We start from the raw sequence: 12,383 nt of genomic DNA, 5'->3' as shown, positions 1-12,383 counted from the left end.
TTCCTATCCCCCGGCCTTTGCATTTGCCATTCCTGCTGCTGGGTGTGCCCTGCCCCCCATGTCTGCACAGCTGGCTCCCAGCATTCAGGTAGGTCCTGTCCAAATGGACTGCTTCAGAGAGGCTGCCTGGGCCCCTGAAATCACCCCAACACCCAGGTTCCTCTGTAGCACATCTCTCCAGTTTGTTCCTGTCAGTTCACTGGGACCTACTCAAATTTCTGCCTTATTGCTAGTCTGTCTCCCCCAGTAAAATGACAGCACTCTGTGAACAGGGTCCCTGTCTGTCTTGCTCACCGTCATCCCCAAACATCCAGCAAAATGCCTGGTGCTTGATAAGTGTTTACTAAACATCTGTTGGATGGATGGATGGATGTATGGATGAATGGACGGATGGATGGACGGATGGACAAGCACTGAAGGAGGATAGGGTTTTCAAGCTGTCAGAGGATGAGGTGTATTGATGATGGAGACGTGTGCTCCCGTCCTGGCCCCGCTTTCCTCTCCTGGTCTCAGCTTCCACATCTGTAGTATGGCCAGGATGGGTGAAATGGGTTCACACTTCCCTAATGAAGACCTCTGGGAGTCATCAATTTCAGGGCTTTGCTTTGTCTTTGTCTCCATGGCACCAAGCTCAGGCAGGCTGCCCCACACTCCTGTCACCAGATAAACAACACATTCTGTCCCACTGGGGTCCCAATACTGTGTAATTCTGTCTGGTCTGTTTTCCTTGGAAAACTTCCCTGTTTCCGTTTCCCCTCACACTGGCTGGACACATCTGGCACCAATGCTGGGCACGACACCGTATGCCCTGGTGACATTCTCCAGGGCAAGGTTCCCACATATTAGTTGGATTCAAATGGGCTGGGAAGCTTGGTTAAAAAGGCTTCATCTACAAACAGACTGGACTCGCCAGATCGAAGATGATGCAGTAGGCTTAAAATGGCCCCTAAAGATACCCAGCTCTGAACTGCTGGAAACTGTGACTGTTGTTTTATACAGTAAAAGGGACTCTGCAGATGGGATTAAACATTTTGAAATGGGAGATTATCTTGGGTTAGTGAGGTGGGTCCCACATGCCATCACAAGAGTCTATAAGAGAGAGATGTGACCAGTGACGAGGGAAGTAAGATGCCACGCTGCTGGCTTTTGAAGATTGGAGGAAGGCGCCACGAGCCAAGGAATGCAAGGAAGGCAACTCAAGAAGCTGGGAAAGCAAGGACACATCCTCCTCTAAAGCCTCCAGAAAGGAAAGCAGCCCTCACTTGATTTTAGCCTGGTGAGACCCACTCCGGACTTCTGACCTCCAGAACCATAAGAGAATGAACATGTGGCGTTTTATGTCACCAAGTTTGTGGCAATTTGTCACGACAACCCTAGGAAATGAACACAGGTAGCACCCGGGAACCTGCATTTTCACGACCCTCCTCCCTTTGGTGGCTCTGATGCAGGAGGTCCTGGTGGACCATATTCTGGGAAGCACTGCTCCAGAGCTGTTCCATGCTGCTTCCCAAATGGCCCATTCTCAGAGAACCAAAGAATTTTGTTAGACTTAGAAGGACTCTGCAACCAACACTTGCTTCCACCTACTCATTTTACAGATGGGGAAGCTGAGGGATAAGAAACTTGGCGGCAAGGTCAAGAGATGCTTTCATTCAACTCTATCTGTAATTGGCTTTCAAATTCCATCTGGAGTTTTAAAAATGAGCAATTGTGTGGACTGTCGATAGCTCTGCAATAATCTCATAATGACCCAATCGTGAAACGATTTAGCAATCCTGCTGCTAATTGCATTTGTGGATCTAGCAATTGGGTAACTAGTTGGTTATTACTCATTTCCCAAGAGCCATACACATCGCATTACAAGCAAGCTAATCTTAGAACTACTTGTTAACTTTGATGATAATTACTAAGTAATTGGCTAGAACACGCCATTGTGAATTTAACCAGAATATGCCAGGTAATTATCTGGTCTTATGTTCCCTGTAAAATAAATCCAGGGTCCAGAAACTGTTCCAGTTGGTTGGCGATCATCCAACCATCAACCTCTGCCAGACAATTGCACGAATGCGAGTGATTAATCAAATTACTCAAATATTTGGTTTCAAACTGAATGTTCAGATAAGAAACCTGGGTGGCCGACAAGTGGACGGTGCTGAACGGAAGAGAGGAGGGCACTGAGCCCCTCCCTAAGATAAATATATAATGACACAATAATATGGAATAAATGCCACCTCTTTGGGGCCTCATCTGGCTTCTTCACACAAAATACCAAAACACTTCAGAGACCAATTACACGTCCCAAAGCTGCAGTCTTTATCACGGTGCCAGGAAAAGGCTGCGCTATTTGTGAAATCTGCAGGCAGTCACGGTGTTTGGGGAGGGGGACTCAGAATTCTGTATATAACAGAAAAGGGGGCCGCCAACGCAGCTGGCTTGCAGGAGGAGTGACACATTTTCATAATGACCACTCTTTTTTCAAGGATGGCTGCTAACAGAATCCATCCATTTCCAATTAGCCAGCCCTTGGGAAAGAGGGGAGGGAGGCTTGGGTAAGTGGGTTCCACGGATACCCCTGAAAAAGTCAGAAGGCCGGGGGCAGAGGTCCTTAGAAGAGCCAGGCAAAGGACAGGAGATGATGATTTTCAAGTGCCTAACTTGAGGATTTGAAAAAGAGGGCTTAGCAGGCCAGAAGATGAGGAGCTGACCAGAGAGAAAGTTGCGGTAACAGACTGGTGAGGGCAGCAGGGAGAAAGCCAGTGGTGGGGCAAAAAGCATATTCCAACCAGATGTGTGCACCCCAAGTAAAGGGCTGTTGACAGCCTGCTAATATAGATGATACATACTAGAAAGGGGGGAGAAAAGGGAGCCGAGGGTCTTGCTCACAGTGGCAAAAACGGCCACAGACTGTCCCTCTTCCTGCACCCATGTCCTTGCAACATGGCATTGAGAATCCTCCCATCCAGAGGTAGTCTGTTCTCCACACCTTGGATGGAGGTTGGCCACATGACTTGCTTTGGACATCAGCCAATGCAACACAGAGATGGGAAAGCCACATGTCCATCAGGGCTTGACCTCTTGCTGTCTGGCTGCATTTGGAACCTCGAGACCACCATGGGGAGGATCCCAAGCTAGCCTGCTGAGGGATGAGAGGTCACGTGGAGAAGAACTGAGGCACCCCCGCTGACAGTCTGCCAACCAGCAGACATGTAAATGAGGGCATTCAAGACTGACCAGCCCTCAGTATGCCCTTCCAGTGGGCCACTGACACATCCAAGAGCCCAGCTACTGAGCCTGGCTCAGCCCAGAAGAACTGTTTGCAGACTAGAGAGAAACTGAAGTTTTGGCGGTAGTTTGTTACTCAGCAAAAGCTTACTGATACAATCACCAAATCGGAACAGCTCAGTCCTTGATTATGATCTGGGTTGATGATTTGAGATCCATTTCTGGTCCTGTGTAGAATTGAGAATCACCATTTTTACCCTCATTTAAGGAGGACTGAAGGGCCAGCCCTAGATCTCCAGTCCTTTGCAAGCACTTACCATTTGACACATGGGTTCCAGTCAACCCCCCAACTGCATAAGCAATGGTGACGGACAGTAACACACCTTCTACCAATCACCAAGGTCTTCTAAATGGACTCAAGGAGGCTTTGTATGGATCTCGAGGGAACAGATCAAAGACACATCAGCTCTTCCTTAAACCCTCAGCCCCCACTACAGCCCTTGGCAAGATACGAGGCTTATATATTTGGAAGCTTATTGCTTGAGTTGAGAATAGGAATAAGAAGGCTCTTAACTGATCCTTGGCATCACAGGCCACACAAGAATGCTGCTGATGTGGCCAGTCCCAGCACAACAGGGGAGCAGAGGCCAGAGTTTAAAAACACACCAAAGGATTGTTCCAGAACTGTTCAGCTGAAACCAAAGCTGTTTTTTTTTTTCTTCTTCAATGTCCAGATCACTGGGCGAGGTCAGAGAGAGCCAATCCAAGAAAGTTCCTACCATCTGACATTTTCTTAATATCAGTTCTCTATTAACCACCCCTTTTGTGGGGCTATAGACCATGGATCCTGGAGATTTAAAACAACAATGGTAGAGCTCTGCAAACATGCCCTTCTGTTTTCACGAAAGCCAGAATAACTTAATAGAATGTTAGACCAGGGGTCAACAAAGTAGAGTCTGGAGGCCAAACCCAGCCTACTGCCTCACTGAGTTAATAAAGTTTTAGTGGCAAACAGCCACACACGTACAACCTGTTTGAGGCTGCTTTCAGGCAGACCTGAGCAGCTGCTACAGAAATTGTACAACCTGCCAAGCTGAAAATACCACTGGGCCCTTTACAGAAAGTTTCCTGACCCCCTGATTTAGTCTAATCCATTCAATTCACATTTGGGGAAAGTGAGTCTTGGAGACACTGCTCCGCAAATATGGGGCACGGGGGAAGCGGAGCTCTGGGAACGAGTCCGCGGGCGGGGAGCGCAGGCGGCACTGACCTGGTGATGATGGCCAGGTGGGGCGGGCTCATGCAGGCGCCCATGAAGAGCACCACGTTCTCGTGGCGCGTCTGCCGGTAGGCCATCACCTCCCGCTTGAAGGCCTTGAGCTGGTCCTCGTTGTCCCGCTCGATGTCGATCAGCCGGATGGCCACCTCGCCGTGCCAGCGGCCGTGGTACACCTGCCCGAAGCGGCCCTTCCCAATGAGCTCGCCGATCTCCAGCTGCTCGAAGGGGATGTCCCACTCCTGAAGGAAGATGCTGGTCTGGCTGGCCTTGCGCGGGAAGCTCCGGGCCGAGAGGAGGGACAGGTTCATCTCCTCAAAGTCATCCTCCGACTCCTCGGCCTCATCGTGGCCCTCTTCATTCTGTGGCCGGAGGGGGAGAGTGGTCAGTTCCGGCCACCGCCCCAGCTTCCCACCAGGCCCCACTGGGGCCCCCTGTGCGTGCGTAGGTCCGGGCACCGCTCTGTGTGCGTTCTCGCCTGGCGCACACGTGTCTCTGTTTGCCCAGGCAGCTCTTGTCTTGTGCCACCACGAAGGCGCTGAAACGGAGATGGTGATAACCCACCTCTCCTGTGCTAGGGCGGAAACAGGCTCAGCGAGGTGAAATGCTTCGGGGACCACCTGTTTCCGTTTCCTGGGACTTTGCAGGCCCGGGCACTGAAACTCCCACGGCAAATGGGGATGCTTGGTCAGCCTGGGAAAGGCCGAGCTCTGGGTCAGGCAGCCAGGCTGAGCTAGGACTGAGATTCAGGTCTCTGACTCCTGACAGCCGAGGCCCCCCATTCTACCACGACATTTTGACCTGCCTGATTACGTACGCGGGAGGAAGAAAGACGGCAGGCTGCAACGCGGGTACGTCGTACACCTGCATATAGCATGCGACAACCCTCAGCCTGGAAGGCCTTTGTTTTCCTGGGGAATTTGGAATTGATGAGACAGAAACTGGGAGATGGCAGAGCTACTTCGTGCACGCCAGAGGCCTGGGATTCCTGTGCAGCTGGGAGGGCAGGAGATACACGAGTGAGAGGTGGACAGAGTGGGCTTCACAGTCAGAACAGATAAGCTGGAATCTGGCCGCTGTGTGACCTTGGGCAAGTCACTTCACTTCTCTGAGCCTTCCTTTCCTCATTGTAAAGGGGAGCTAATGACATCGGCCCCTGGGGGCCGTGGGAGGTTTTCAATGAGGTGCAGATCAGTTGACCACTGTGATAGCTGAGAAAATGCAGATTCCTAGGCCCCACCCAGATTTTCTGAATCAGAATATCAGCCAGCCAGGGCCAGGGCCAGGGCCAGGGCCAGGGCCAGGAGTCTGCATTTTTGTCCCACATGCCACATGACTTGGATACACTTATACATGACCACCACAATAGTTAGACACTTTAGGTCTAACTGCCTTCCCAGCATGGTGTCGGGGGGTCCCTGTAACCATGGGTTCTTTTGCTGGAATGGGGGAGTAGCAGGTACCTGAGCCGGGGCATTTTCAGGGCCTGAGAGGACAGCCCGAGAAAGGGGCCCCTTGGCTGGGGGCAGGTCTCTCTGACCCCCAAACCTGAGCAAGCAGTCCCCAGTGGCACACTCAGGAGAAATGCCGCTGGAAACATGGCTTCTTTTGGGATCGTTTTCCAACTACCGCCATAGTTCCAGAGAAGGCCATGATATTCTGTGGAAACCCTGACTCCATCCCTTTCAGTTAAGGACATCCCAGCAGAGCCGAGGCGTCAGGGCTCTGGTTCTCACCCCGAACACCTCGTTACTTCATTTATTCCCCCAGCGGCTCTGGCAGGTGGGAAGAAGCCACAGAACTTTCTTGACACCCCGCCATGCCCAGTGTCCCTCAGTCCCCCCGTCTCTGCCTCCCACGCATTATTTGAAAGGCAGCGGGGCACATCCCCCTTGGTACTCACACCACCCTGAGCTGAATTTTCAACTAAGAATGCAAATCACTGGCCAGCTTCCGCACAACCAGCTTTTCCGTGATGCACACCGCGTAATGGTCCATTAGGCTCGGTGCTGGGAGGGGCCCCCCGCTCGTTAGTTGCCCTGAAGTTACAACATCCATCAAACGGGGCCCCTGCTCCCCCAGCCTGCCCCAAGCCCTCTGCGTCATCAGGCATCCATTGGCTTTGCCAGGTGGGCAGCCCCCCTGGAACAAGTTGCTTCATTGCTCTCCAGTTCTCACCTCTGAGGTTGGCTCCACTTCAATTTGAAGTAATGGATTTCCTTCCAAGCTTTAAAGAAAGAAAAACAGAGGTGACCCTCAGGGGAAAAGAGGGGTCTGTGTACTGAGTGGATCTCTGTCTGAAATGTCTTAAATGAGAAGTTCTCACCATCAAGCTTTCCCTCCACCCCAGTTTCACTTCAACGCTTGTGTCTAAAATAATCCACAACCTCGTCACCCAGGAGCAGTGTACAAGGACATTGTTTTAAGTAGATTTTCTGGTCTGTTCAGGGCTCATTTTTCTTTGTTGCTTTGGTTTCCACTAATCTAGCAGCTTCCTTATAAATTGGCCTACATTCCATGGGTGGCAGGATCCGCAAAGTTCTAGGTGTTCCCTAGGACAGAATGAGTCAGATCTCTACTGTTCTGACTCTTTTCAAAGGATCCTAGTGTTCGTGTGTTTGCTTGCTCATTCATTCATTCATTCATTCACTCATTTGATTAGAATTAGGTGCCGGGGGCAGTGCCAGGCCCTTAGAGGGATACAGAGTTGAAATTGATGGGGCTCCTGACTTTAAGGAATATTTATACCACTGCTGTTGTGCAGAGAGGCTACAAGTGACAAGGGTGGAAGGTTAGACACGAACTGAACAAGTGGAGGGTGATGGAAATTCCCAGGAGAGAGGGTACTAGACGTCTTTGAATGTTCACAGTGTTTCAAGTTGGACTTTGCCAATCACATTCGATGGAGATGTGTGGGATGAGAATGAGGAGGGGAAAGCGAGGCTGTATTGGGCTGGAAGACACAGGGGTGTGTGTGTGTGTATCTCGTGCATTCATGAGCTCATGAGGTGCAGTTGTGTTCTGAGTATGAGAAAGGTCTGGGTCTGGGAGCTGCGGGCACAGTGGGAGTGCTGAGTATCTATCGAGCCCTGTGTGGGTCTTACAGGATGCACCCTGTGCAGGGGTTGTGTGCATGTGAGTTGGGTGTACATGTTAGGGATGTTGGGGCATGCCACAGTTGACGGTGTCATTGGGTTTTGTACTGGGGATGTCTGAGAGTGCTGGAGCACATGGTATATGATGGAAATGTGTGGCACGATGTGTGTTAAAGGATTTTGTGGGGAGTGGGTTTTTAGAGTAGAGGACGTGCATGTGTTTACAGAGCGAACTAGAACTGGTGGGAGGAAGGGATCTCAGTGGTTACCATGTCCCCTTTCTAGTTCCCCAGGGGAATCTTAGCAGATTCTCCCACCCACCTCCTCACTTGGAGAGGAAGGGGCACGGTTCCCCTACCCTGACCCTCAGACCTCACCCAGGAAGCTGCTGACCCTGCAGACAGAGGCAATCCAATTGCTGGAGGGACTCCTGGTGAGAGGGAGTCTGAAAGACTGTAAGAACTCAAAGAAGGAGAAAGAAGGAGCATTTGCCATCATATTAAGCAATAATTTATAGCACAGCTTGGGAAGGCAGGCGCCACACCATCACAGCTGATCCGCCGGGAACTGGATGCCCTGGGGGAGATTCGGGTGGAATAATGCAGCTGGAATCCCTTCTCATGCCCAACAAAATGGACTGCCCTCCTCCGCTCACATCAAGGCGCGATTATAGCAGCCAGGGCTATTAAATTATTTCCCTTCTGCAAAGAGTCAGTTCCCATCACTCCACGCACATTTAAGCAGATCGCGGGCATTTATTGACTCCGTTTTTCGCGGGCACTCCCTGACTCTCAGTTAATAACCTGGAGTTCATCTTGCACAAATTGTGGAATTGGTTTATGTGCAGCAGAGAAACGATCTGGAGCCAGATGTCAGCACAATGTCCCCCCGGCAAATTGCTACTCCTTTGATTTCAGAGATGTACCATTTGGGTCTTTAACAAAGTCTACGACACATGGGTCAGAAAGGACGGAGCAGCTAGGGGAGCCAGAAGAAAAACCACGTAGGCAAAAATGTGAGTTAGGAAACCTGTGAAATCACAATTCGGTCGCTAGCATGCCCCAGACTTGGGTCACAACCAAAGAGGTTACGTTACGGAAGGTGATCTCACTTTGGCTGGACAAGCAATAGACCACCTAGAAAGAGGGTCTGTGTCCTAAGGATGCTAAAGACGCCATACACACAAAGATGTTCGTGGCAGCACTGTTTACAGCAGTGAAATATGGGAAGAGAGATTACCCAGCAGTAGGGAAATGGTTAAGGAAATTATTCCACATTGACATGATATTTTACAGCCATGAAAGATAATATGTATGGGGGGAGGGTATAGCTTTGTGGTACAGTGTGTGTTTAGCATGCACGAGGTCCTGGGTTCAACCCCTAGCACCTCCATTAAATAGATAAATACATACATATACCTAATTAACCGCCCCCCAAAAAAAGAATTCTAAAGAAACCAGAACAAAATAGAACCATTAAAAAAAATAATGCGTATGAAGAATAACACGAAAAATCTGATGTTATAGCATTAAAGAATAACGAAGCAGGGTGGAAACTGCAAAGATCGTGGATCACAAATATATACCATATGAATAGAAAGAACACACATCTAAGAGTGGTGTGATTATAAGAGATGATTTTTCCTTCCTTTTTAATTTTTTTAATTCTTTACAGAATAGCCCAAATTTCCCCAGATCAGCTTATTGTATATTTATAATGGTATAAACCAGGGGCCGGCAAACTTGCTCTGGAAAGGGCCAGATAGCAGCTACTTTAGACTTTGCGGGCCAGTCTCTGCTGTAACTACTCATCTCTGCTGTTGTAGTTTGAAAGCCGCCGTAGACGGCATGTTGGGAACATGGGCACTGCTGTGTTCCAATAAAACTTTATTTATAAAAACACGCAGCAGGTAGGATTTGTCCCATAGGCTGTAAGGTGCTGATTCCTGGCATAAACCCAAATTATACTTTTTAAAGGGGGGAGAATGATACAGAATAAATGCCTTTTCATTAACCTCTAGCTCTTGTCTGGGAAAAGCTGTCTTTCTCATCACAGGAGGGTCTGGTGGTCTCAAGGAAATGGTCCAGCGCCTGGAAATCACACTTGACCGGCCGGGCCAGGGACACAAGGCAGAACTGACTGGTGGGGGCCGGCCCTGCCCCTCTCTCGGCCTGGGCTGTCACCCTCTCCCTCTTTTTGCCTGAGTTATTCCCTGTGTCTCTATGGCCCCCTCATACTTCTCCCACCCCATCAATTCCAGGAAGAGGAAGACGGAAGACCGGGATTCTGAGCAAACTGGAGGGCCAGGGCAGGGGAAAGGGCTCTGTTCCACTCACACTGGATTCGAGGTCACTGGATGCAGGATGACCTGGGGTGCCCGGGTCGGTGTCTCTGGCACTGGAACCACATCTGAGAGCCAAAGATCAGACAGTCAGAAGCCAAACGTGGGGTGCACAACCATCCTCCAAAGCCCAGCTCCTGGGAGACGCTGGCAGCTAGTAACTTCTCCCCAGATTGTGCGTCCCTGGGGCTGCTCAGTGCCCTCTCCCTTCCACAACCACTTGAACTTCACCTGCGTAGAGGCACCAGTGGGGTAGAGGACATCCTGAACAAGATTCCCCACTGTCACCAGGGGGCAGCCAGAACCCCCAAGCCCCTGGCCTGAAGCATCCACTGAGCATCATCTCTGGATCGTCCTCACTCCTGGGTTCCCTTTGGGATGACGAGGCCACTGGGCTTCACGTCTCCTACTGCCCGACTCAAGCCCCTTGGACCATCTCTCTCCTGCTGTGTGGCTGTGGACCCTTCCTCCCCTATGTCCATCCTTCCACTGCAGACCACCCACTCGGGCCTTTCCACTGTGCTTTGGGGCCTTGTTGGTGTCACCGTGCCCTTGGACCGCCCCCCTTTCTTTCTCCTTTTCCACAGCCAGTCACTAGCCTGTGGCCTGGTGATTCCACCCCAGCCCCTTTGAGCCTGTCCACCCCAACAACAGTCGCCTCCATCCACTCCAGCAGCCCCTGCACCGCACACGGAACTCACCTGGAAAAATGAACTGCTGCCTGTATTTGTAGTAGTGGGACGCTTGCGAGAGAAAGAAAAGACCACAGTGAGTGCCGCCCCGGAGCTGGCCCTTCAGCCACCCTGTGGGTCCTCTGCCCACCCGTGACAGTTTCCAGGTTCTGCAGACACCCTGAATCCCAAGAGACTGAGAACATGTCTAAAGAAACCAGGACTCTAAGCATCCAAGCCAACCCTCCCATCGACACCCCTGAAAACAGAGCTCCCCAACTTAGAGAGTCATGCTGAGCACAAGCTCATCTTTGTTAATTGCATAAGGACACACATGTAGAGAAAAAGTCTCTAAAGCCATAATCTAACACACTAATCTTCTCTCTTCTGGCAGTGATCACAGTGGCTTTAAAATAAATCCTTTATGACCACAATGAGATCTCACCTCACACCTGCTAGGATGATGATTAACAAAAAGACAAGAAATAACGAGTGTTGGTAAAGATGTAAAGAAAAGGGAACCTAGCACACTGTTGGTGGGAAGATAAACTGGTGCCGCCACTGTGGAAAACAGTATGGGGGTTTCTCAAAAAATTAAAATTAGAACGACCATGTGATCCAGCATTTCCACGTCTGGGAATATATCTGAAGGAAATGAAATCACTATCCCAAAGAGATATCTGCTCCCCTGTGTTCACTGCAGCATTATTCACAATAGCCAAGACATGGAAACAACTTAAGTGCCCGTCAACAGCTAAATGGATAAAGATGTTACACACACACACACACACACACACACACACACACACACACACACACACGGAATACTATTCAGTCATAATAAAGGATGAAATCTTGCCATCTGTGACAACATGGATGAACCCAGAGGAAGCTAAGTGAAATAAGTCAGAGAGAGAAAGACAAATGATATGATCTCACTTTTATGCAGAATCTAAAAATAAATCAAACTCATAGAAATAGAGATCAGATTTGTGAGTGCCAGGAGTAGGGGATGGGGATAGGAGAATTGGGCGAGGGTGGTCAAAAGGTACAAACTTCTACTTGTAAGACAAAGAAGTCCTGGGGACGTCATGGGCAGTACGGTGACTCTAGTTAACAATATTGTATTGTAAATTTGAAAGTTGCTGAAGACAGTAGATCTTAAAAGTTCTCATGACGAAGAAAAAAGTTTCTAACTATGTGAGGTGATGGGTGTGAACTAAACTTACTGTGGTGATCATTTTGCAGTGTACACACATTTAAAATCATTACATCATACACAAGGGTATACATACGTCAACTCTATCTCAATAAAAGTGAAAAGAGTCCTCTATGTGTTTCCTGTGGTTTTCAAATTTTCTGCATCAAGCATTGTTTTTGTTTTCTTGTTGCTGCTGTGAACAAATTACCGTTAACTGGCTGGCTTCAAACAATACCAAGGCATCCTCTTAGCATGCTGGACTCAGAGTTCTGTCTGAAAACAGCAGAAGGGTCTCAGGCAGGGCTGAGCTCTTTCGGAGGCTCCGAAGGACAAACTGTCCTTTGTCTTTTGCAGCGGTAGCACCTGCCTGCTTCTTGGCTCCCAGCCCCACCACCCCAATCTCTGCTCTAGTCCTGACACAGCCTTCTACTGTCTTTGACCTTCTTGCCTCCCCTTTAGAAGGAGCCTCGTGTCTGCACTCAGAGTCCACCCAGATCATCCAGGGCGATCTTTCCACCTTAAGAGCCTTAATTTAGGAACAGCTGCAACGTTCCTTTTGCCACATAAAGTAACATCT

At 49.6% G+C, this 12,383-nt stretch overlaps 1 protein-coding gene across 1 annotated transcript in view; it reads right to left on the bottom strand.

Annotated features, from left to right (window-relative positions):
* KSR2 (kinase suppressor of ras 2) overlaps positions 1–12,383 on the bottom strand; it is a 376,779-nt gene that overhangs the window by 52,583 nt on the left and 311,813 nt on the right. Inside the window, exons 11-14 of the mRNA XM_032471653.1 lie at positions 10,636–10,677; positions 9,930–10,002; positions 6,677–6,725; positions 4,493–4,860 (exon numbers count right to left, since the gene is read on the bottom strand). Coding sequence (XP_032327544.1) covers positions 4,493–4,860; positions 6,677–6,725; positions 9,930–10,002; positions 10,636–10,677 — 532 coding nt within the window. The remainder of the gene's footprint in view (positions 1–4,492; positions 4,861–6,676; positions 6,726–9,929; positions 10,003–10,635; positions 10,678–12,383) is intronic.

Source organism: Camelus ferus, chromosome 32 (genome assembly GCF_009834535.1).
Source record: "Camelus ferus isolate YT-003-E chromosome 32, BCGSAC_Cfer_1.0, whole genome shotgun sequence".
In the NCBI taxonomy this organism is placed as follows: Eukaryota; Metazoa; Chordata; class Mammalia; order Artiodactyla; family Camelidae; genus Camelus; species Camelus ferus.
This window is presented reverse-complemented; position numbering and strand designations above follow the sequence as displayed.